The following is a 26,150-nucleotide window of genomic DNA, read 5'->3' on the forward strand; positions in this document are numbered from 1 at the left end:
ATAATTTACTCCGTGATGAGTATTTGATCCAATGTTGCCAACTCTCCATTTTATCCCAAATTTCAAAATAGTTGCTAAACCCCAGTTCCCGGAGTCATGGGATTACATGAGATTCTCAGCTTTCTTTTCTTTAGCCTTCATGGTTGCAGAGAAAAGCTTGAACCTGTGAATCCTAATTCTCAAACTCCAGAAGACAGGTGAAAATGAACCCAACCTTTTAAAAATATTAATTTTGTTTTTCTTTCTTTGCTTTTATTTAAATGTTCTGACTTTTGATGCCTGATTGATGATTTTTGAATACTTCAGGTAGCAATACTTTTGGTCAGGTCTGTTGTTGAAACTCAAACATTATCTACAGAATGTTAGCAAGAAAAAGTATATCCCACAGTAAGGTGTCTAACCAGATCAACCATAGCAGTGACTGGAATGGTCCCCTACAAAGCAAGGAACCCAAATGCAACAGCACTGCACGAGTGCAGGAGAAGCAGAAAGGGAAAAGAGGCAGTGTCATTCTCCAAGCTGATTTCTATCTATAAATACAGCGGGGGAGATAAACACCAGCGGTGGAGAAGAGCTAATTAAGATAAAGGATAATATTGGCAGAAGAAGACATGGGGATAAACTGACCATGAATGAATTTAGGGTGGAAATTAGAAGAAGGTTTGAGGTTCTGGATCAGCCTCCCAGCAGGAGCAGTGGGGGAACACAACCTAACTAATTTGATACTTGATATGTTTATGAGCTTGATACGTTTATGAACAGAACTATATGATGGGGGTTGCCTGTGAGAGAAAGAAGCTGTATTCAGTGACCCAGCAGGTCACTTGCAGTCCTATGTTCCAAGCTGAGTGAAAAGCAGAAAGTGTATAAATAGCATAAATCATAAGTAGATTAGATTATTAAATTTATTTGTTTTGTTTTCTTTATTAACACTGGTATAATCAAATGGGTAAAGACATCTCAACAAATATACAGTATTGCTAACTTCAAGCATCAAACATTATGAGCCAGACCCCCCAAATCATGAGATTTTTAAAAATAAAAAATATTGGGCCCTTTTCATTTGTCTTTTGTTTTTTTGAGCCTTTAAGGTGCCCTCGGTCATCTCTGCACTGAGGAGGGCTAGAAACTTAAAATGAAGGCTGATAGCCTCTCCTAGTCACATGACTCCAGGAGCGGGTGCTTTAAGAATGCACCGCATATTGTGAGCCTTGCGATAAAATTGCAAGAGTAGGCCATCTTGAATTCATATTGTTGTGTGTGTTTTTTTTTTTAATCTTGAACAGTGTCCTTTCAAAAGTGAGGGAAGAAATGCACTCACGTGTCTTACCCCATGTAAAAAAGAACCTCGGCTGGATATTCTTCAAAATCTGATGGAGTTATCTGTCCTGTCAGTCTCTTCGTCATGCAGCTGAGCTACAAAAATAATATAAATCACGGATTGACTCCTTCGTCCCCAACATATAACTCTCTCACCGGGGTTTCACTAGTCATCTGACCACAATAAAACCACCAATAATAATGCTGCTTTATTCCAAAGACTGGTAAAGACTTTCCCTTGATTTAAAGCGGTACTAGATCCAAGCCCAAAGTGCTATACAAATTTGGTATGTCTCCATTGCAACACCCCTCCTCCCCCAGCGAGACTCAGAGCCTGTGTCTACGCTTAGGCTTGCAGGGCTTGTACGCTGATGCTAACACTAGCAGTGGAAACGTTCGTGCTCAGATTCTAAGACCCACTCCCCTCACCGACTTTCAGAGCCCGAGCGGGAATGTCTGCACTGTTATTTTTAGCGCTGAAGTGCATGTCTGAGTCTGTAGACCCGGACTCTGAGACTTGCTGGCGTGGAGCTTCCCCCCTCTCCCCCCAGTATAGACGTACCCAGAGTGGCCCTGATCCTGCATTATAATCTACACTGATTTCCGTGCGGCCCTGCCCAGGTATAACAGGCCATCTGCAAGGATCACAATGCAGGGCTGGGGCTTATGCATACCAGTGGGTCACTCACCAGTGAAATGAAGCCACCTCTGAAATGGAACACAGCATCTGGCTAATAGTCCACAATGCTATATTAGCCCATGTTGCAATATAGGTTGGTCACTAGGGCTAACTCCCTTAATCTTCTGCTAGGTGCCATAGCCTCTTTAATAACGATGAGCCTTGGCTTTGTGACTCAAATGAGACCTGACAATGTTTGAAACATGTTTGGTCTAGGTAAATTACTAGGCCTATAAATTTAGGAGCTGTGCTTTCCTCTAGCTCTATAAAACTGCATGACTCTGATTAACACAAATGTGTGTTTTATACATATCATGGGCCTCATCTCTCCCTGGTGCCGTTCAAACCGCACCAGGGATGAATTTGTTGGCACACTGTGCAATCCTGCTCTCTGCAGACATTCCCACATAGACCTGTGGACAGCTTGCCCTCTGTGCTGACTCACCTGGCTATCTTCCAGTCGTATTCGTTTGTCCCTCATGGCTTTTACCAGGCTCGCAAACTGACTGTTGTTTAAAAAGTTTGCTGCTCCACAGCTGAATCCTTGAAGGACAGTGGAAGATAACCTAAGTGAGAAATAGAGGCATTATTATGTGGCCAAAATTTTGGTCCCTCTGCCTTATTCTTCTATGGTATAAAATATAAACTTTTGGAGAATATTTTTATTGGTGGGGAGGCTTATTTCTTGGGATCATCCTTTAAATAGGCGCACACACACACAATGCAGCAGTCCTACGGAGGCTGGAAGTGGCTCTTTCAGTGCACCTAAAATTGACTGGCAGGGGTCACTCGAGCAATACAACGGGCGCCCCACCTCACAGCGTGCTGCCTATCGAGCTATTAAAAGCCCTTGCCAAATCTGGGAAGTTGAGGACTAAAACTATCAGGGCATCTAAATAGAGCCCATGGTATACATTGACAATGGCAAAGCTACATATCCCATTGCAGTATAATTCAGTGATTCCCCAGTACACAAAGATCAGAGCCCTTGAGTATCTGCGGATGTTTAAATCTATAAGGGCCTGGTCCTTCACGGAAAAGCATCTCACACGCGTTCTTCCATGCATTGTGGAGGTAGCACCATTCATGCTTTAAAGGTAATGCCTATTGCCTGCTCAGGGATGGAAATATCAGCTAACTCACCTGGAGTATTGCTGCGTGGACTTCAGCACTGCCTGGAAGAACACGCTGGCCTGTGATTATAAAAGGAAGCAGAGCTCTTAATGTGCTGTGGAAAGGAGCATATTCTACATTTATTTTTCTACATGGGCACTCTTATCACTGAAAGCTTTGCACCCAGAATGAGTGTGAAATATGCCCCTTACTGTGGGATTCCCTTCACTAGTCCCTGCTTCTTCACCACTGTCGTGCAGCCTACTGAAAACCATGCTTCATTCCCCCCGTGCTACAGCACCTTCCAAAGGAAAATGAAAAGACAATGAACTCTCACTCCGGCTGGCTGTATGTTCTGCAGAGAGAGCTTCCATAAACTGCTTTTTAAAAAAACAAAGAAGAAAAAATAGTCCTCCCCACCCCCAAAAAATTGGAACATGTTTATGCTGGAGAAATATTTCCCCCCATTTTAAGGGGAAATTAATAATCATAATTAGTCCTGCACTATCTTTCTATAGCATCATTTCTCTAGTGACACTCAAAGTGATTCACTAAATTCTGCATTCAGCTGCAACAGTGTAAACCTAGAGTAACTCTGCTATCCGCAATGGAGAGAGACTGGATTTACACATCCTTAGGTAAAAATTCAACCCTGAATGTGTCACCCACTCCTGAAATGCAGCTGACTCTGGAGTGGAGCGTGGCAGCTACTTTTCACCTGGTACACTACATTTTAGGAGGTTAAACTGGTGTAGCTCTGTTAAGTCAATAAGGACCTGACCCAGAAAAAAGCACTTCACTTTCCTTTTTGGCTAACAAATGAATAAGAGGAGGAGGTCTGGGAGCAACGGTTCGTTCTTATTTTGGTTCCTTCGGAGAGGAAGAATTCAGTGGCAGTGCCAACTGTCCATAGGAAGCAGGACACAAGGGCTCTCACAGGGAATTGGAGAGGCTGGGAGAAGAGGAGGAAACTGGACATGAAAATACACAACAACAAAATGAGTTACCTGAGCAGCTGTCCATTTCTTCTGGTTGATTTCATTGATATTGATCTGGGGAGATGCCAGTCTAGACAGAGGGATCTGATCAGCCAGCTTATCTGGGATATTGAGGAAGGTGCTTCCGGTTACGCTCTGTAAGATCTGAAATGAAAACAAACACGGACGTGCTGGGGGGAGGTGGGCTGCTGGAATTATAAAACTCTGGGTTGTGTTTTGCAAGGTGATAAGCGCCGACCATTTGCTCTGAAGCCAGTCGAGGGGCAGGGAGAAGGCTCTTCCTAAGTGGCATGGGGGTTGCTGGATGGCCAGCACGGGAGCCCCGTGTTTATGCAGAGATCGGGTACAGCCTGGCCAGGCCCGGTGCAAGCTTCCCCAGCTTGGCCTCAGCCCTGCCCAGGAGGGGTCATCTCTAGGCTTGAAAGGAGAACTCGAGCTCGGTGGCCCATTGAGTTCTTGTCCCCTTTGCTGATCCTGCCAGCAAGAGGGCCAGGAAGTGGTTTGGGTTTTGGTGAGATGCACGCACAGACACCGACTTCACACTAACTGCGTCTCAAGGCAGTGACCTGGAGCCTGGACGTATCTGGGTGCTGATGGAAAGCGGCTGGGGTGTTATCGGGTGAAGAGCTGCACTCTTGCCAAGCCAGAGACTCACCCGTTGCACAAACTTGTATTTCACAGGCAGAGGGGCCTGCTCCATGCTCTCTGTGAAATTCTGATCTGCAGCCAGGAGGAGGGTGTCCTTGTTGTCCAGTTTCTCCAGCACATTGACGGGAAGGCCAGGCGCTAGCTTCCCCAGTATCAAAATACTGCTGGCTTTGTTGATCTAGTGAGAGATTCACAACACTGCATGGAAGCCTAAATAAATCATCCTCTGTCCTTTCAGTCAGCGGATCTGTGCCACTGCCGTTGCTGAATGAGAGTAATGCACCGTTTCTTTAATCACCTTTCAGGCTAACTTATTTGGCCTGATCGGTCAAAAAGTGTGTGTGCGATTGCACGATCAGTTTGCACGGCTGCGTATGCAAAGGGCGTATTCAGGCGTGTGTCTCACTGTGTCTGCTCTGTGCACAATGGCTGATATATATATTTTTTCAATACACCACTAGCGCAGTGGGGCGGGTGGGTGGAGGAACATCAATAAAAGAGTTAAACTGAATGTAAAAACCTGACTGTGGTCATGGGCTACCTAGTGTGTATATGTCACCACCGCCCTCTACAGCTCAACTGTGTGTCATAAGCCCTATACTGCTAGTGAAGAGTCTCCTTTTGCCCAAGTGGTAGGGGCTAGTGTTTTTTACATAGGAGGAGCTAAGTTTTAGCCCAGCTGTCTCTGTGAAGTTTTGAGTGGCCACAGCATGCCGTACAGTGGCAGCTGAGAAGTCCTTGTGTGCGTGGCTTTGGTACAATATATTGGCTAAGGAGACCAAAGCCCTCCCTTCTTTGTATATATATATTTACCTGGTATCCATTCTGGATGACTTTTTTAATGATGACAGAAGCCTGTGCTGGGCTCCAGCCCCCTGTGGCTGAGAGCAACGGGAGCATCCGCCGAAGGGTTTGCCCATCCGCGTTAGCCAGGAGCACAGACGGCGTTAACCCAACGGCTAAGGGACCGAGTCTTTGAAAGGTCTCCACAGAGAGGTTGCCAGTGGTGTCAGGCAGTGCACCCGTCACCTGTGAAAGGAAAGAGCGTTCCGGGGTTACTCCGAAAGGACAAGGAGGCATGTAGAAGGCAGACGTCTATCACGAGTCTGCAGTTCTGTGTCAACTGATTCATATTTGTGTAAGACACGAGGGGGCCATGGGTAAATTGTTAGCTTTTTATTTCCTTCTCTATGTGATTTGCAAGCCAAGGGGCTAAAGCACAGGCTACCTGGGTTCTTTTCCCAACTCTGCTATTGGCTCATTGTGTGACCTTGGGCAAGTCACTCAGGGCCAAGTTTTTAAGCGTGGCCACTACTTCTCAGTGCCTGACTTTGTAGGTACCCAGCTGGAGACACTTAGGACGTGAGCCTCGGAGGTCTGGAGCACCCCCAACTCCAGACGAAGCCAGTGGGTGCTCTGGGTGCTCAGCACCTCTGAAAATCAGGCTCTGGGCATTTCAAGATGCTGCCTCCTCTCTGTGCCTCAGTTTCCCCGCTGTAAAATGGGAATAACACCACCTGCTTGACGGCGGTGGTCTGAGGTTTCAGGAATTAGTTTGTGAAGCTCTTTGAAGTGTGCTATTTATATGGCAATATGTTATTTATTTAGGAATAAGGTTACGCAGTCCACATAGGTATTGGAGTGCACTTCCGCGATGTAATAGAAGAGGGAGGGTTACTGGAAAGATTGCAATGGTGCCCTTGATTTGCAAGGCAAAATACGATGGCTACACACTCCATGAGAGTGCAGACGGGGGGACGCCTCAGTTCCAGTTGCGGGATCCTGGCAAGATGGCAAAGGCGGGTTCCTGCTGCCTTGAAACAACTGCAACGTGCAGCCTAGTGTCTCCAAAGGAGACCTCCCCCGACTCCACTCCTGAGGGTTCACCTCTCCTGCTGGCTCCTGGGAAGGTCTCAAACAGCTCTGCAAGGCTGCCAGAGTCAACCTGGCTTCAGTTGCTGTCGTTTGGCTGATATTCCACTTGCCAGCCACGTAGCAGATCAAATTGTCTGGAACGCTGTGGGGAGAAAAGCAATAACGGTCTCATCAGATAGAGCCAGGATCTTCAGCAACGGGGGGCCGTAAAGACTCCCCTGGGTGCTGCTGCTCTGAGTGCAACAGGAGAGAGAGGCTGGCCCAATGGTTAGGATGCTACTCTGGGATTCGGAAGAGCTGGGTTTAATTCTCTGCTCTGCCACAGACTCACTGTCTGACTTTGGGCCAGTCTCTCAGTGCCTGTAAAACTTCCCTACCTCACAGGGATGTTGGTGATGAATCTGTTAGAGACTGTGAGGTGCTTGCATATTACAGTGAGGGGACTGTTGGTGTCACAGACTGGGATGTGGGCGGTCAAGCCTAGTGGTCACAGCAGCAGAGTCAGAGTTGGAGTCAGGAACCGAGCAGGGGTGGAGCACGGCTGGGAACAAGGCCGGCCCAGGAGCAATTGCAGCTGCAGGCGTAAGTGTTGAATAGCCGCAGACCTGGTGGTGGCCTCTCAGCCCAGCACGGGGGGCTGGTCGATCAGGGGGTTCAGCTACAAGTCAACTGTCTGGTCCCGCGCTCGGGTGCAGGCCCTGTTTCCTGGCAACAGGTGTGCCTGAGTTAGTCAGTGCACTGACAACTCACACTGGTTTTAATGCCCCTGACTAGGGTGCATCAGCCCTGGAATGAGGCCCCGGATCGGCGCTATTACTGTCCCACTGCTGCACAATGGCGGGGACAGGCAGAGGCCTGGGTGTGGGGAATGTCCTACCCTGTCAGCCCCCCCAAAGTAGGAAGACAGTGGAGGAGTCGGGTTGGACTTTCCCTGCACATGACTAGTGGGGAGGGAGCTTGTAGACCAGTGGGGCTCTCCCTCCAGGCGCAAGCTAAGGATGGCCATGTTGAGACAGGGAAATCCCACTGAGTTAAACTGGTTTGGATGAAACTCAATCGGGTGTCTGAGTTTGCTGGTTTTGTGTGAACCCCGAACTCAAAAAGAAACAGAACTGCCTTGAAATCAGGCAAGTGGTGGGTATCATGCAGCCCTAAAACCTCTGTGAAGCTAATGCTGATGTCTGATTTGTTGGCTTAAAGGTACATGCGCCGTCCCCCCAGCAGTCACAGACCAGTCACGGTACCTTCCCAGCGCGATGGAAGGATTCTGCATCGTGATCAGAGTGGAGTAGTATTCCTTCACGTCTTCTGAGAGGGCGAGTTCCCCCACCAGCGCCAGATTTTGAGGATCCACCGCGAAGTCTTGAAGCTGCTCTGACGAAAGGTTTCGATGTTACCATTGTCTTTGTTATTGAAACATGCCCCCCCCCCCCCCCCAACAGCAGGTCAGGATCAGAAATCGGCCAACTAGGGACCAATCTCTGCCGACGGCCCTCTGGGAAATGTCCATAGGTAACCAGCCAAGTGAAAACATGTGCAGAGCGGTTGTGGAGACTGGGGAGTTTAAGTCACATTAGCAGAGCAGGGTGTTGATCACTCCTGGACTGGCTCTACTCTCCACCGGCTGCAAGTGGTCCTAGCCCTGTCTCTTTAAAATATGGCCTATTCGGGGATACTCGGGCAGCCATCGGCCCAGCCAAACACCATGCGACGGGGACTCTGTGCAACTACACCAGGCAGCCTGAGGGGCTTTGTCTTGCAAGGTTCTCTGTTGGATCTCAAAGGGTACAAGCGCACCCCTGGTATAATGTGGCCGGCATCGGTGGGGTTACCCCAGGGATGAGCTTGGCCCTAGGGCATGTGTGACTCCATAGCATTCCCGGAGGTAGGAACAGTACGAAGGGAGCCGTATGGTCATCAACCATTGCCATTGCTGTATAGGAGGAAAGCTGAATTGCAAGGGAAAATTCCAAGATCAGGAGGCAGAGAAAACCCTAATCTCCTTCCAAACTGAGATGGAAGTTTCCTGTTCTCCTGATTTCCCAGCATCCCCAGGACTTAAACTTGGACCTATAATACAACGTAACCCCGAGAATAAGTTTAAAAAATATAAAGCCAAATGATCTGCTTCTTCTAAATGGGCAAATCTCCACCGAAGCCCCTGGATCTGCCCCAGCAGGGGAAGCGGCCCATCGAGTGGTGTGACTGGCCCTGCAGGGTGGAGCGGCAGTGTGCTTGGCAGCGCATTGCCGAGACAGCCTTGCTGCTATCTGCGGGGCCTTGCAGCTTAGCCAGCTTGCTGTGTCCTTGCAATGGTCTCAGTGATACAAAACAAATGCTCGGAAACACTGGCCCAGCACGGCCTTCGGGAGCCTCTTATCCTTCGCACTGAACGGCTGGGTTTGCTTCGCTTTTAGGCGGCTGCTCAGCAAGCAGACGAGCCAGCCCCGAGGCCGTGGCCATCGCTGCCTTTCTGCCAATAATAAAAACAGCCCCCATCCCTTTTACAGCACGTTCCCTCTTTACGGATATGAACTAACTGATGCCCCTCGTCCTCCAGGATGTAGGTAAATAGTCTTATCCCCATTTTACAGATGAGTGAAACTGAAGCGCAGAACAATGCCTGTTGGAATCCACGAGAGTCTTTCCGTCTTTCCATTGACTGCAGTAGACTTAAATGAGGCCCAAGATCCCAGAGCAAATGAGAGCAGGGGTTCTGAGTGTCCTGATTAATCTGCTAGATCCTGCTGCCTAGCTAGGTATCCCCTCGGAGTCCCTCCCCAGAACTCTTTGCCATGATGCCTACAACTAACTTGACAACAGTTATGCTGCTAGCGTGCAGAGACCAATACTGTCTCATTGTTTCCTTGTATTCCCCCGTCTATCTACATCCATCTGTTGTCTCTTGTCTTGTATTTAGACTGGAAGCTCTTTGGGGGCACGGACCATCTTTTTGTTCTATGTTTGTGCAGCGCCTGGCATAGTGGGGTCCTGTCCATGACTAGGGCCCCTAGACACTATGCTAATATAAATAAATAATAATAACGTCGAGCTTGGACACTGATATGTTAATTTGCGTGAATGCACTCCTACATCAAAGGAAAGTAAAACCTAGTGAAAGAAACCCCTCAAGAAACCCAAACTCTGTACATACCAACTGCTGGCTGTCACTGAAGGCTCTGAGATCCTCACCAGTGCAGTATGACAGATACTTTCCCAGGTAGTCTAGAAACCAAGCCGTGGAGTTCTGGTCCCCATTGTTTTGGTTATAGCACTTTGGCTTGTCACCTGTCAGGGATGAGAGTTATCATTTCTCAACAGTTGTTTATAAATTGACAGTGTCTATTGGCTACCGTTGCTGTTGTGCCTTCATCCCACAGTGTTTCCTAGTGATACAGAGTGAAAATGCTGGCAGATCCAAAGTATGTGTTGCTATGAGAGATTAATTCTTAACGGGTCAGAAATCTGTGCATTGGTGTCCTCTGTTGGACAGAGTGTGAGACCTACTTTTGTGTTAATTCAGTTCCCTCTGAGAGCCAGTCTCCTAAGCAAACCAGCCCCCCTATAGTTTTCCTAACAATAGATATAAATGAAACTAATATTAGCTATGTTGCACCTGCTACCCCAGAACAGACTGATGATGATCCAGCTAGTTCTGTTTCCCTCTGCAAACACCAGATGCTTCAAAGGAAGGTTTAAAACAGTCAGACACTTAATTGATGAATGCTATCCCTGGGGAGAAGTTTCTTCTGGATCCTAGCTGGTAATCAAGCACGAGACCTAGTGAGGATTACTGCTTGCAATTTTTGTCCTAGCTAGTGTAATTGCACTTTCTATTTTTATTAATCTAAATGTCTAATTAAAAAAATGACAAGATTACTTGCCTCAAAAATATCCTTCAGTAGAGAGTTCCACGGGTTAATTATACATTACGTGAGGAGCTTACCTGGCTGAAGAAGATAGTTCTTGAGAATGAAGTAAATGCTTTGCTGCATCTCTGCTGTGTAATCATGGTAGTGGATATTTAAAGCCTTTACTCTGGTGTGAGGGGAAAAAGGGAAATGTTAAGGCATTAACAAAAAGGTGTTGCATTCTGCAGATGGGGAATGGACGAGGTGATCAGACAGAGGGGCGGGGAGCTTGCTAGAGATCCTTTCCTGCATCCAACCAACTTGCGGTAAATTATGGATCTGCTCTTTGGTTTCTGTCTCGCGTCCCATTGAGAAACCCCCAAACTGTTCTCCACACAGCCAAAGTGCATTTTAAAGCTCAGGCCATAGGAGATAATACACATCAATGTGTCAATGTAACCCTTATTACATGGTAATATACATTACAGTGTACGCTGTACATTAAATAGTGTAGCTTTTGTCCCGCTCTAGCAGCTGGAAGAGTCAGCTACTGCTCTAGTGGAGTTGTTCCTTTCGCTCAAGCAGGAGAAGCGCTTTAGTTAGTCAGAGGTGCTGAGTGCAGCCCCTGAAGGCTGTCATCAGGTTAGGTACCTGCTTTCTCAAAGGCAAAAGGAGAAATACTTACAGATGCCGGAATGCCAGGCAATTTGTGGTAAGAATCTCAGATGTATTGAGCTGACTCTGGGTGATGAGAGGGAGATGGGTCTGGAGCCGCTTGTTTAACCATTGATCCAAACTGGATGAGTTAAGGGAGCTCAGAGCTGCCACAAAGCTGGGCCAGACACCATTCAGAACAGCTTTCAGGCTCCCCTTGGTCCTATTTACCTGAGAGATGCAGGATTGCACTGTGTAATTAAAGGTGATGTGAAGTTGGCTAACAGGGGGAGGGATAGCTCAGTGGTTTGAGCCTTGGCCTGCTAAACCCAGAGTTGTGAGTTCAATCCTTGAGCGGGCTATTTAGGGATCTGGGGCAAAATCAGTACTTGGTCCTGCTAGTGAAGGCAGGGGGCTGGACTCAATCACCTTTCAAGGTCCTTTCCAGTTCTAGGAGATAGGATATCTCCATTTAATAAAAAAACAAAAAACAGATCCTCCCTGGCTAGTGTTAACTAAAGTCATTATATTAACCAGAGCTTAGTTTCCCCCTCAGTTTCAATGCTTCTCTCTTTACTTCTTCAGTGACATCACTTCCTGCAGCACCTCAGGTCTTCTTTGGAGGTCTCCCTTCCAAGTACTATCCAGACTCAGTGCTGCTTTGCTTTTGAGATCTCCCACAATCACAGCATAAGGTACATGGGCTGCAGGAAAGTGGGTCTTGGACAAATATCATTTTCTGCCAGTGAATGGATGCCTCCACATCAGTGATAGACTTAGGAATTGTCCCTACAGCAGTGTTTCTCAATGACCAGTCCGGAGACCTAGTCCGGTCCCTGAGATCTCAGGAAGGCAGCAAGCCAGTCCCTGGTATCATACCGGTTGTGAAACACTGCTCTAGAGCAGACGGGGTTATGTGAAGCTAAATATCGGCTGACCAGTAGGTGGCAGCTCCCCCATTTTGCTGAACAAGCAGGATGTCTGTTAATATTTAACATAAGCATCTATTTTGCTATTTCCGAGAGTGGCCAAGAAGGCATAAATTCTCATAACATTCCTAATTATTCAATAAGGTACATTTTGGAAGAATTTTCTTCCAACCCCCCAGCTGGTGATCAGCTTATGTACTGAAGCATGAGGGTTGAACGACCTTGTGATTTTTCTCTCCTCTATTTGCACAGCAGATGCTATTGTCTTTCACCTCCATGTTTGGAATCTCATTAAGCTCTTAGATACACACTATACCTGCTGATTCAGACCATCCACAACTGTCCCAATCTTATTGATGTCCTCATAGTTTCTGAGGAGGATTTCCAAAGCTGTGTCGTTGCTGGGGTAGCCTGGCTTTATCAGTATGTCTAGAAGCTCTCTGGGCTGCAGCGAGTCAATTTTCTGTAATTAACCAATATAAATTAGGTTAACAGAAAAGAATGTCTGAATATGGCAGGAAACAATAAACAGATACATTGTCCTGGCTGTAGCATTATTTAATGAATGAACTTGCACCGATGACCATGAATCAATATTTAGATCATTAGTCTTTAAATATTTTTAGGGCCATCTGTGAAATGTGTCCAGAAAACCAATTTATGCCGAGTGTTTGGTTTTATGCCTTAGTGCCCATCCGCAGTTTTAGATGCCTAGATTCCTTTACGAACCTGGTCCATAGGACACTTTTACCCTAGGTCTATGCACTGCTTAGGTCTCACCTAAGCTGTATTTTGAGATCTTAAGTGAGATTTAACTGGTGCCTAGGGCTTGTACTAGCCCTCTGCACAGGGGTGATTTTCACACTGTTTTCCATATTCCCATCTTATGGCCACTAGGAAGCAGCTGTTATAACCTGCTTATTAAATGCCTGATTCTGTGTTCATTATTCCTAGATTCCTAGGCCAGAAGGGACCATTGTGGTCATCTAGTCTGACCTTCTGTATACCACAAGCCATAGAACTACCCCAAAATAATTCCTAGAGCAGATCTTTTAGGAAAACATCCGATCTTGATTTAAAAATTGTCAGTGATGGAGAATCCAGCACAACCCTTGGTAAGTTGTTCCGATGGTTAATTACTTCCAGTGTTAAAAATTTACATCTTATTTCCTGTCTGAATTTGACTAGCTTCAATGTCCAGCCATTGGATTGTGTTACACCTTTGCCTGCTAGACTGAAGAGCTCACTATTAAATATTTGTTTCCCTTGTAGGTACTTACAGACTGTGATCAACTCACCCCTTAACCTTCTCTTTATTAAACTAACTAGATTCATTACATTACTATCAACGATAACTCAGGCCATCAACTTCAGTGAAAGTTTAATCTGAGTTAGGATTGCAGGACTGGGCTCAAAATCAATGAGGAACTAGCATTTGAAAGTGATTTTGAATAATGAATGTGTTCACCTGTGACAGTTGGCTGGGAGGAATTAGGGCTACTAAATCTTCAGCCGTCAGCTTGGTGGAGAATTTGCCAAAGTAGGTATCCAGAAAAGCTTTAAGACTGGGACCAGTGTAACATCTGAGGGTGGAATCTTAGGGGAAAAAAGACCAGAAAGCAAGAGACATAGCCAGACAAATGTGAATTATTTCTGCATGACAATGGAGCTCTCCCTCCTTGGATGAGAGGAGTTCTTTATTTCTTTTTAGAAGGTTGCACCCTTCCAATCCACCCTTTTCTAGGCAGATGAAGGCACATACATATATTTGTAAGCTGCTGTGTATTAAAACCATAGAAACAAATTCCCTGCTGGAACAAGTGGGTGGAACTCCACTTTCTTTAATGGAGGCTTACATCAGAGGTGTATTTGATGCACACTTTTTCTTTTTTTTCTGTTGACAGCGTTTGGTTCATGCTGGCACAAGGATCTGTCAGAGGTTAGGGGATCAGGGTTCTAAATATGACAAAGGCCCCATTGTGGAGTTGATGTTGTTTCCACTTGGAGAGAATTTGTTCCACTGCACTTGCCATTTGCTTGGGGGATGGAGAATAAGATCATGCATCCTGAGTGTGGTGGGACTGGAAGGAGAAGGCAGTAGGTGGTGGGAGGGCTATGTGATCATACGTGGGGTGGGGACTTTCTGCCTGAAGAGCCGGTGAGATCTTTAGTACTTCCTGCTTTTGTTCAGACTACCATCTTTCAAGTGGTATTTTTAATAATTTCACTTCCAGCCAAAACCAGGAAAGAAGGATTATAAGAAAATTAAAATACTTCGAGTTCATCCAACCTGTTCCGACCTCAACATAGAAAAAAGGTCATTTCCGTTTCAATAACGTGATTCTGAACCACTTCTCCCAACTCCCATTAAAACACGTTTAAAACAAATGGGCCGCAATATGATTTGTAAGCTAAGGAACGACGGTTTGTCTTAAATTCCAGGGGCCAAATTATCTGCTGATGTAACTCAGTGGAGTTATGGCAGTTGAGCGTTTAGTCCCAGGCAGGCAGACTTTCTTTGATCACATTCGCAGCAAAGTCATTTTAACGACATAATTTACCTCTGTGGACAGCCAGTAGATACTTGTATATGGAGTCCTGTGCCGATTCAGTAAGCTCAGTATACGCATTGCTAAGAGCAGTGGCTCTGTGAGGAAACAATACCAACATATTGAGTGTCGTTGACATTGTACGGGTTGTTTGGTTAGTTCGGACAGCACTGGGGAGTCTACTTTGAGAAGTGACCTACTCTCTCAGCCTGGCACCCTGTGCTGGGGAGAGTCCCACGTTTAATGTCTCGGTGATTCCATACATGCTACGTGACGTCTTTTTTTTTTAACTGCCAGGGCTGCAAACTCAGCCTGGGACCTGACAGTCAAGCTGGGATCTTTCCATTTTGTGCATCTTCACCAGCAACTAAGTATTTGCAGGTTAAAGTAGGTTCTCAGTTTGCAACACCACTGTCTTCATCTCATGTCTTTAAAGACGCCTCTATAATCCTGCTGCTTTCAGTGGGGTTGCACAGGTATAACAGATTGAACACCCAGCTCGTAGCAGGGTAAGGCTTACATTTTTCTCTTGCCAATTGAGGAATTATTTGAAGGTCGTTCAGTGAAGCTGGGATAGCTGAAGCCATCCTGCTTTTCAAACTCCCTCTACCTCAGATTTGAGTGTTTAAAATAGCAGCGTGCAGATACTTACATTTCCTGGTAGGAGGAGCAGCTGATGTTGGCTGGGATGAGCTGAAGATGAGTTGAATTTATGCTGGGAAGTAGCACGCGTAAATCTTGAAACAAATGTCTCCAGTCCAGGGGCATGAAATCAGAGAAGCTGGAACGCAATTTGTTCCAAACAGCTGTCAGTATCGTCACATTCAGTGCGGTAATTTGGGGATCTGTCAGATTGACCTGAAGCAGGAGAAAGGAGGAAATTTCATCAGAAAATATGGAGGGTTACAAATGAGCTGAGAGTAAGGAGAATTGCTGTTAGCTGAAATGTGCTGAATTTGAGATAGGATTTAGGATCTGTCAGCCTGGAGCAGAACTGTTCCCAACAGGAGACAGTGCAAGCTGATTCACAGGAGAATTTGGTGAGTTTAAATTAAATTTGAAGGGACGCATAGAAGGCCCAGTCCCGTGAAGCTGATCCCATTCATCTCAAGGAGGACTCCCAACGTCTCATGAAAAGTGCTTAGGGCTCTCTCGGATCAGCCTCTGAGAGAGATTTTCACAAGAGGTCTGTAAACGATGTTTGAGCACCTGAAATGAATCCTAGAATCTTAGAATTTAGAGCTGGGTCAGTCAATCACAACCAACCCTCCAGGTCTTAATGCATGTGATTCATGAGATTCCTCTGAGAAAGTTCCACAATACACAATATATACATATTATTTTGTCTCCTATAATTTAAATTCCCTGCATTCCATACATATCATGACCCACTCTGGTGGCACTGTGGGGCTGCCCCAGAGATTCCTGGATTTCCGGGATTGAGACAGATCTGGGAACTTCACTACACACCTCCTGGTGCGATACCATCACCCATGGTCGCTCTGGCTGGCACAATGATCCTTAGTAGATTATGAGTGTATCTGCATGTTATTTACATATCAATATATATTCAAATGTAATGGTTAAATATTGCATGACCACAAGAGAACCAGAAGACCAGTATTTACTGTGCATTAACCATTCTGTAGTTTTATGCTATGGAGGAAAAATGTAATCCAAAATGTGAACCTCTGAATCAATTAATACCTTGTTAGCAGCAGACATGGCAGCATTCAGGAACTGGGTAATGTTCTTGGGCGGAATTAACAGGACGATCTTCTCAAGCATGGTGTTGTTAGCGATGACCTCTGGTTTGGCCAAAAGCTCGGCCACCTCATTTAGATTTGTCTTACCAATGATGTCAATCTACATATTTGAAAGCCAGATATAGGAGATAATATTACAGTGTTTGCAAATAGCATTGATTCTATTTCATTATGTTCGAGATAATACATGAAAGTACATAGAGCATGTCAAGAAATCTTATGATCACACAGATTGATTTCACCCAATCAAGATGGGAAATCTTTCCAAAAGTTATAGTCTAGCTCTAGCAGAAGTTATAGGCTTGAGGCAAAAAGCACTGAATGAGGTACTGTGGCCTTCGCTCTCCAGAAAGTCAAATGTGATGGTCATAATGGTCCCTTCTGGCTTTAAATCCTATGATTCAATGAACTTTTAGTAAATGTATCTGTATTCAGTTCTTTTCAAACTAAGCACAAAATATTGGTGCAGAAAAATAGCACAGTATCGTGTCGTGGGAATGACAGCGGATGTCGTCGTTTCCTGTAGCTAGAGACAGAAGATTTGTTCGAATGAAATAAGAGAGTTCTGATCTCAGGCACTTACAATGGTGACATTTGGATATAGTGCTTGGAGGTCTCTGATGGGCACACTGGAGGAGAGTTGGCCGAAATTCTTCTCAAGCCAGTCGCTGGCTCCAGTGGTGTTCAAAGCACATGGAGAGCCTGGATGACGAAAGAGGCAACCCACATTTGAAATGCTCTTTGTTTTGAAGAAAAGCAGGAAAGAATGTAAAGATTGACGCATGAACCATTTTAAACACACCTTTTGCAAGAGATTGCTGAGTCAGGTAAATCTTCATGTAGTTATTGGAAATGTCAGTTCTACTCAAAGGCGATAAAGCTTCATAGGCCAGGCTAAATCCCTTCACTCTGCAATGTAAGGCAGAAGCTATTATGAAAGTACATTCAACCTGTTTAGCTGACGGCGATTTGCTCTGGCAACTATTTAATTGTCCCTATTATTATCTTCAGAGCTCCAAATGACTCCAAATCCTGCTACAGTTAGGTAAAGAAAAGTGTGAAATGGAATGTTCCTAAGGGCTATCAAGGATTAGCAAATCTCATCTCCCTTGTTGATTAAAAAAAACTCCCTGGAAAATCGTTCTTAGAAATCTTCCTATGTCAGCATGATGCTTGAAACGGTGAGCAGGCAGATACTCACATTTCCTGGTAAGAGGAGCAGCTGATGTTGGCCGGGAGGAGATGAAGATAGGTTGAATTCATGCTGGGAAGTAGTGCATGCAAGTCTTCTTGGAACAAATGTCTCCAATCCAGAGGCGTAAAGGTTGAGAAGTTGGAACTGAGTTTGTTCCAAACAGCTGTCAGCATCATAATGTTCACTGTGGTAATTTGGGACTCTGTCAGATTGGCCTGAAGCAAGCGAAAAAAATCAAGTTTAATTAAAAATGTAGAAGGTTACAAATGTTTGGAGAGCCATGAAATGGGCCAGGTTTGATGTAGCATTGACTCTCACACTGCTTCGTTTGAAAGGGATTGGTCAGGGAGCAATTTACACTCCAGCAACCAATATCTCCCCAAACATGTGGATTTTATTCTTTCCGTGTGGTTCTCTTCTAGCAGCAGATACAGAAACATCCATGTACTGTGTCAAGTTCTTTAGAATACATATGATGTTGCAGAATACATAAGCTTTCAAAATTCCATCTGATTTGGGCAGGAGCAATCCCCCATCAGCTGGAGTCAAACTGCCAGTTATCCCAGCCTAAATGTTTTTGGGGAAAAGAGACTGTAATACTCAGTATTATTGCAACATTACCTGTAGTTAACAGGTGAGTTGATCTCAAAGAACGTTTTAAATTAATTTCATAATGTTAGACTGATATGGGTCTGATCCAAAGCCAGTTGAGGTCAATAGGAGTCTTTGTTTCAGAGCCTATAAGGAGGGATGTTTTTTCCCCACACAGTTCAGGATGCAACCTGGGATACTGTGGGCCTGATTCTGTGAGGTGCTGAGCAGTGGGAGAAGAGGGGTGCTCGACACCTCACAGCACCTTCTTGCAGGATTGGCCCTTTGTCCATTAATGGTGGCCCTTTTTCATCTGTAGCATTGAGGTTTGTTGCTGTCAAGGCTCACATGACACACCGAGACCATGAATGATGAACCCGGGAACCATGTCGGCATTTAACACTTTATACAAGTTGAAAATTCCAGTGCCAGGCCAGTACCTTCTTAAATTCTGCATTGAAACTGACAAGGTCTTGCACTGATGATTGCTGAATGAATTTCCCAAGATTAACGTCCGCCCACTTTATGAGCCCTGCGTGGTTGTCACAAGCGACTCCTAGATTTTGGACCAATCAAAGAGGAAGAATGCAGGATTAGTGACCAAATAAAATCAATCCCACGTATCTGAAACCAGGATTTACGTTTGCGTGTATAGATGATGCACAATAATGGTTACAGAGAAACATCATGAGACAAGAGGCGCAAGGGTCATACTGTTGCATGGTAGGTAAAAGGATATTAAGAAAATGCATAGACATAGGGCTCAATTCTTCTTTAGGTATTGGCCATTTTATGCTTCATGGCAGTGTAAAGGGGCTATAAACCAGCCAGATCCAGCCTCTGGCAAATACTGCCCGTGTCAGAAGAATGGACTCTCGGGCACAGCTTTGCACTGCAATCTGCTATAGCCCCAGGCAGAGGGAGAATAGCAGGGGGGGGGAGTGAGTCTGCCTGACTGAGTGCAGTGCTCTCACTAATCTCAGCTAATCAAATGGCCTTGAGGCAGCTGTTGCAGTCAAGTGTATGTTAGAGGAACCCTGAGGCTGCTCTAATTTACTATGAGCAATCAACTGGGCCCCATTCTAGCCAAGAATGGGGGGAGGCTCATAAGTAACTTAGTCACCTGGTTCCTTCCTGTCCTATATCCTGGTGAACATAAGAACGGCCATACTGGGTCAGACCAAAGGTCCATCTAGCCCAGTATCCTGTCCTCTGACAATGGCCAATGCCAGGTGCCCCAGAGGGAATGAACAGAACAGGTAATCATCAAGTGATCCATCCCCTGTCGCCCATTCCCAGCTTCTGGCAAACAGAGGCTAGGGACACTAGCCCTGCCCACCTGGTTAATAGCTACTGATGGACCTGTCCTTCATGAATTTATCTAGTTCTTTTTTGAACCTTGTTATGGTCTTGGCCTTCACAACATTCCCTGGCAATGAATTCCATGTTGTGTGGAAAAAATAGTGCCTTTCATTTGTTTTAAACCTGCTGCCTATTCATTTCATTTGGTGACCCCTAGTTTGTGTGTTATGAGAAGGAGTAAATAACACTTCCTTATTTACCTTCTCCACACCCGTCATGATTTTATAGACCTCTATCATATCCCCCCTTAGTCGTCTCTTTTCCAAGCTGAAAAGTCCCCGTCTTCTTAATCTCTCCTCATATGGCAGCCATTCCATACCCCTAATCATTTTTGTTGCTCTTTTCTGACCCTTTTCCAATTCCAATATATCTTTTTTGAGATGGGGTGACCACATCTGCACACAGTATTCAAGATGTGGGCGTACCATGGATTTATATAGAGGCAATATGATATTTTCTGCCTTATTCTCTATCCCTTTCTTAATGATTCCCAACATTCTGTTCGCTTTTCTGACGGCCGCTGCACATTGAGTGGATGTTTTCAGAGAACTCTCCACAATGACGCCAAGATCTCTCTCTCGAGTGGTAACAGCTAATTTACACCCCATCATTGTATATGTAGAGTTGGGTGCTACACAAAGTGCTACTTGGGTGGAATGGAGAATCGGAGCCCGCAAATATGTTGCCTAGGATGAATAACTTCTTTCTGGAGAATTCCAGAGCATATGTGCCTTAAGCCACTGATGCATTTATTGCTTCCAAATTGTGATTGATTTCCTTGTAATGGTTTTAAGGGGGGGGAAACATGCCCCAAGAAACTCAGATTGAAAGTTCTTTTCTAGGAAGCTATAAATGCCATCTGCTGATCTACAGGTATATGGTAGGTCTTCTCCAGCACTTGGAGTCTTTAAATCAAGACTGGACATCTCTCTAAAACAGGGGTTCTCAAACTGGGGGCCGGGACCCCTCAGGGGGGTCACAAGGTTCTTACATGGGGGGTCGTGAGCGGTCAGCCCCCACACCAAACCCCGCTTTGCCTCCAGCATTTATAATGGTGTTATGAATTAAAAACACTTTTTATATATTTAAGAAGGGGTTGCACTGAGAGGCTTTCTATGTGAAAGTGTTCACCAGTACAGAAGTTTGAGAATCACTGCTCTACAAGATATATTCTAGATCAATCCCAAGTTACTGGTCTGAATGCACTGGATGAAATTTTATGGCTTGTGTTATGCAGGAGTTCAGAGTCCATGATCACAATCAATCAAAAGTCCCATTTAATTTTAAAAGCTATCAGTGTACTCCTGTACGGATGTTACCTGTTGAAAGTGATTGTTGACTGAGGTAGGTTTTCATGTAACCATTGTATATATCAGTCCTGCTGGAAGGCGAGAGAGATTCATAGGCGATGTTAAACCCTTTCACTCTGAGGAGACAAAAGAGGAGAGGTTGAGAAAGGAATCTGGCTGGTTTAGCTTTAAAGGCAGGTGTCTCCTCATTGCATCATCCTGGTAGGTATCATCGGAGGCTGTCGTCTCTCTTTAATTTGACTTTAGATTCTGAAGAAAAAATAAAGAAAAGGATGACAAAGCATGCTGTTTCTAATGGTAGGTGCTACAGGAAAAATGTCATACACTATTCTCCACTCTTCCTGGAAGCATTCCGAATCTGCGGTACTGTTACAAAATCAAAAAAGAAAACAGTTCCACATGTTGATTCTGTCTAATAAGTCGTGCGTGCTTTTGCCTACTACCGAGAGAGTAAGACATTGAACGCTGTCTCAGAAAAGCAAAACCTCCTTCTTAGCGCTCTCAGCAGGAATACTAGCTTTGACTTGCAATTCCTGCAGCCTGGATCGTAATACTCACACTGCCTGGTAGGAGTCACAGGAGAAGTTAGTACCCAGCCATGCAAGATAGGTTTCATTTATACCAGGGAGCAATAAGGGCAATTGCTTCTGGAACCAGTCTGCCCAGATTTCTGTCAGGAAAAGGTGGAACTTGGATCTCAGCTTTATAAACACAGTCCTTAGTATTGAATCTCTAACCGAAGCATTGGGCAAGGAAGTCAGGTTTGCCTGCAATATGGAAAAAGCAGATGTGTATCAAGATCGTGTAGCCGTTGAAGTTGGAAGAGATTGTTAAAGAATCACCTATTTCGTACCCCTGCACTGTGGTAGGATTGACTTAATTATTCCTAAAGCAGCTATGCTAGTCGGTCACCTATCCTCACCCCCGAGTAACTCCCATGCCTGGGAATTTGCTGCCTCACTTGGTAGCTTTCAACCCAGTGCCTTGAACCATTCAAGTTTTCCTGAAGTTTAACCATTCCCAGCTATTCCCAGCCCTAGGGGTATATTGTATGTAGAGGGTGTCACTGTGTGTAGAGAGCAAAGGGGAGGGCAAGCAGTATGCTTAAGACAGTTCTAACAAGACATAGGACCAAACGCATCCACAATAATAGAATTAACATGACATAGAAGTCTGAAGACGTGATGGATTCTTTAGCGCCTTACCTGGTGCGCGTACACATTAAACTCCCTCATGTATCTATAGATCGTGTAATACGAACTCTGGTCCAGAACGGCCAGGATTAGCAGTGTGTCCTCCAGGCTGTTCAGCGTCAGATTCACAGTTAATTGCGCCATCTGTTCCGGGCTCAGTACATCGAGCGCTTTAAGCTAAGAACAAGCACAGGTGCACCGTAAGAGTGAGCGTTCATGCTGGTGGGTGGGATGTCCCAGAAGGGAGGACCCCCCCACCCCATTAGTGCAGGACGAGCAAGAAGCATGGCCTGTCAATCACACAGCGCCTGGGGATCTGCAGGAAAAGCAGGTGGGCCAGTCCCCATGGAATTCAAAACAACTGGGTGCACTTGCTACCCCTATAGCTTTTGGTTCCTTCATTCCATCAATGTAAGTTTATGTCTGAAACAATGACAACTTTCCAAACTGTCTCCGGAAGGTGACACTTCCCTGCAGGGTCACCACTTCGCAAGGCAAGCTCTGTGGGCCAGATCTTCAGCTCATGTAAATTGACAAAGCTCCGGTGAAGTCAAAGTCAACCCAGCTGGGGAACTGGCCTGTAAGGGCAACATGGAGTCCCCTACCTAGAAGGTCTCTGCAAAGTCTTCCAAGAGCCATGCCTGCTCTTATTCCAGGACTGGGACTCCTGGGGAAGAAAATGAGTATTTTGGGCAAACAGTTTGGGGATCAGGCTTTAAAGCAGATTCCTCCATAAGATTGTAAAGGGACATTGTGGTCTGTGTAGGTTGGTGACAGTTGTCCTAACATCAGTGAGTCGAGGTAAACAAAGCATTGGTGGGCACTGATCACCAGTCTGACCTTTCTGTCTTAGGCTAGGTCTACACTACCCACCTGAATCGGTGGGTAGAAATCGATCTCTCGGGGATCGAATTATCGCGTCTCGTCGGGACGCGACAATCGATCCCTGAATCGACGCTCTTACTCCACCAGCGGAGGTGGGAGTAAGTGCCATCGACGGGGAGCCGCGGAGGTCGATTTTGCCGCCGTCGTCACAGCGGGGTAAGTCGGTTCCGATAGGTCGAATTCAACTACGCTATTCGCATAGCTGAATTTGCGTATCTTAAATCGACCCCCCCCGTAGTGAAGACCTGCCCTTAGAGATAGGGACAGTCTGGCCTTGACAGCAAAACAGATGTGGTGTAGGGCAGAGGATTCAGAATCCCTCATTTCCCTGGTCTGAAGGGTGGAAGAGAAGAGTGAATAGTCTGATCCTAAGGTTTGATGGGAAGACGATGGATATAAAATCCCGGGAGTTTCTTTTCAAGAGACTTTGAGGGGAGAATCTCAAAAGCTGCGTTTATGTCTAGCTGTAGATGGGTTATTACACATCAGTGGAACTTCCTTTTTTCCTAATGGATTTAGTTAGGTTTTTTTTTTTCCTATTCTCTGTTTCTGGAGGTCTGAAGGAGAGTCGGTTCTAAAGTAATATCCTTAGGAGCTGGTAATTGTCATAATGTTAGAGCTTCGTCATCATTTCCCCCAAAGAAACCGCGGTATCAATATCACTCAGTGACATTTTGGCACTAGCAAAGGGATGTCCTTCCTCATCAGCAATCCAGTCCTGCACTGCCCCCTAAGTCTAAGTCTGTAGCATCCATTTGCTCTACCCTCCCTACTTCTCCACCTTGTCATTCATCATATCGCCTCTCCCCTCCCAGCTCCCTTTGGTCTGCCCTGACTCCTCACCTGTCTGCTGCTTCTTCCACCCTGCCGTCTTAAGCATGGATGCTCTCAAAGAAATGTTCCATAAGGACACCACCCTCTCCTCCTTCAAGACCTACTTACATGATACTGACAAGAAATTGGCCAACTAATTACTGCTAGGCTGAGGGCCTTTAGATATAGGTGATGTGTAATTATTTGCTAAAGCCAAAAGTACTCCAGTGTATATAAACATTATATATATTCTGACTGTGCCCCTTTCTCCCCAATCATCATATGGACCTTGTTTTCTTTGATTGTAAGTTCCCAGGGCAGGGACTATCTGCGTGTGTGTGTGTGTGTGTGTGTGTGTGTGTGTGTGTGTGTCTGTGGACAATCCTTAGCGTATTGTGAGTTGTACGGGAATATAAACAGAAAGCACAGCGAATGGACGCTGAAGATCTGTGTCTGGTGCAGGAAGCAATTTCTCCTCTAACAAGTTAAAGGCTTGATGTTGTTCCTAGTCCCAGTCATCTTATCTTTTCATTGGTTCCCCATGTTAGAACAATTAAAGTGCAGTTCTGTTCTGAAGGGTGCCTCTTTAAAAATGGCAGTGGAGTCACGTTATCATGTCTTCTTTATTCCCATACATAACGTGCTTTGCTCCCAGGGAAAAAAATATGTCTTTTTCTAACTGCTGACCTGGCAAACTCAGCCTGGGATCTGAGAGTCAAGCTGGGTTGTTTTCTTTTCATGTATCATCACTAATAAGTAAGATAAAGACTTGAGGCAAGAAGTTCAGCTGAATCTGGCCTTTCCCAACGTCTGATGGGTTTCTGATCTGGGGTTCTAATACAGGCCCATCTCCAAGAGAAATAAATATGCAATGACCCTTAATCAGTGCAACATGCAGAGACCTCACTTTGCCAGTTTCTTCAAGTTAATGTTCTTGGTACGAAAATGTTTTGACAGACGACTCTTTTTATGAATGGCTGTCATAAGAGTTACCGATGAAACCTTCCATTTCAGAGCTGTGCACGCTCAATGGCAGTGATAGCCCAACGTGTATGATCAGACTGAAATGCTCTAATGCTACTGCACTGGAAATGAAGACTGTGATGCATCATATCCATGTACATCAAAAAGAGAAAAGTTGCATCTTGTAATGCCTTAATAGCCTGCATATCAGTGTCGATATCCAACTGATACACTGGTGCAGCTCACGTGCTAGTCATGCTGCTTAATGCACTACTGGAAAGTGTTCTGACACTGTGGTGATCAGTGTCGTATAAGAACCTATCGAGACTGGAACAGAACAATGTTGTGAAGTTCTAACTGAACTTCCGTTAGAGAGGTAAACTGATGCAAAGTGGTGAAGGTCTAATATAGTTGGTACTTAACATTTGCTAAAAATATTAGAGTGCAAAGTTTTATTGGCTAATGCATCCTCCTTATATAAAGATATCGAAATGGAGCATGTATTCATGTGTTATTAATAAAATGGCGTGTGATAAAGTGGTGTACCTTCTTGATCTCTTTAAGAAACTGGCAAATTGTGATCAGTATTATGAGATAACAGAAATATTTACAGTTTAGTTCAACCAGTAGCAACCAGTTTGCCATTATGTTTTTGTACCACTACAAACCTGGTAGTTCAAAGTAATTTTAAATACTATCAGTGCCGACGTGTATATTAAGAATGCTTTAAAACAATATGAAACATACTAAATCAGTTGTTTTAAAATTAATCTTTATTGATGAGTAGACAGATACAATCACACAGAATAAAATTGTTTAGAAACAAGATCAACATTTCCATGAATGTTAGCACTGGCTTACAGAGCATCGGTGAAATTCAAGGATAAACATAATTTCAGGTATTTTACAATTATGCACAGTTTTGAAAAGAATCATATGAAGAGGTCACAAAAAATCCTCACTTTTCACATGATAATATGAGCAGAATTTATGGATTTAAAGTCATACTTCTAAAGTATTCCATTACTGTAATTTCTGTCTTTAGAACCAACTGCATGGTTACATTTAAGTATGTATATTCTCCCATCAAATATTATTTTGACAGGATGCAGTTATTGTTGGACTCATCTGTTACTATTGGTCATTTCATTTCTTAACACACATTTGCCCTAGTGATCATTTTGGCATTGTACGGTCAGCATCTTAACAATCACTTTCCATGGAACAAATTAGGTGGTAAACGCTCATGTTAGAAAACCCATTGCTACTGATTAGACTAAACTTAGGACAAAAGTTGAAGACAATTATCTTACCAATTGGAGCAATGTGTGTGTGTTTACTATTCCAGCACCCCGCTGCTAGTAGTGCCTTTCAAAGGCAAGCTATAATTTGAAGAATGTGTGAGGCAAATAGGATTGGCAAAGTCCAGATGAATCAGACATACCAGAGCCTTGAA

General features: G+C 44.9%; 1 protein-coding gene across 1 annotated transcript in view; it reads right to left on the reverse strand.

The window, feature by feature from the left end:
- LOC117883824 overlaps positions 1 to 26,150 on the reverse strand; it is a 40,545-nt gene that overhangs the window by 11,823 nt on the left and 2,572 nt on the right. Inside the window, exons 4-23 of the mRNA XM_034783613.1 lie at positions 22,046 to 22,210; positions 21,399 to 21,607; positions 20,850 to 20,956; positions 17,584 to 17,792; positions 16,324 to 16,482; positions 15,269 to 15,474; positions 14,629 to 14,714; positions 13,536 to 13,663; positions 12,384 to 12,530; positions 11,170 to 11,369; positions 10,580 to 10,671; positions 9,788 to 9,921; positions 7,878 to 8,002; positions 6,646 to 6,775; positions 5,572 to 5,787; positions 4,766 to 4,936; positions 4,120 to 4,254; positions 3,143 to 3,192; positions 2,445 to 2,565; positions 1,331 to 1,416 (exon numbers count right to left, since the gene is read on the reverse strand). Coding sequence (XP_034639504.1) covers positions 1,331 to 1,416; positions 2,445 to 2,565; positions 3,143 to 3,192; positions 4,120 to 4,254; positions 4,766 to 4,936; positions 5,572 to 5,787; positions 6,646 to 6,775; positions 7,878 to 8,002; positions 9,788 to 9,921; positions 10,580 to 10,671; positions 11,170 to 11,369; positions 12,384 to 12,530; positions 13,536 to 13,663; positions 14,629 to 14,714; positions 15,269 to 15,474; positions 16,324 to 16,482; positions 17,584 to 17,792; positions 20,850 to 20,956; positions 21,399 to 21,607; positions 22,046 to 22,210 — 2,876 coding nt within the window. The remainder of the gene's footprint in view (positions 1 to 1,330; positions 1,417 to 2,444; positions 2,566 to 3,142; positions 3,193 to 4,119; positions 4,255 to 4,765; positions 4,937 to 5,571; positions 5,788 to 6,645; positions 6,776 to 7,877; positions 8,003 to 9,787; positions 9,922 to 10,579; positions 10,672 to 11,169; positions 11,370 to 12,383; positions 12,531 to 13,535; positions 13,664 to 14,628; positions 14,715 to 15,268; positions 15,475 to 16,323; positions 16,483 to 17,583; positions 17,793 to 20,849; positions 20,957 to 21,398; positions 21,608 to 22,045; positions 22,211 to 26,150) is intronic.

This window comes from Trachemys scripta, chromosome 10 (genome assembly GCF_013100865.1).
Source record: "Trachemys scripta elegans isolate TJP31775 chromosome 10, CAS_Tse_1.0, whole genome shotgun sequence".
NCBI classification, from domain to species: domain Eukaryota; kingdom Metazoa; phylum Chordata; order Testudines; family Emydidae; genus Trachemys; species Trachemys scripta.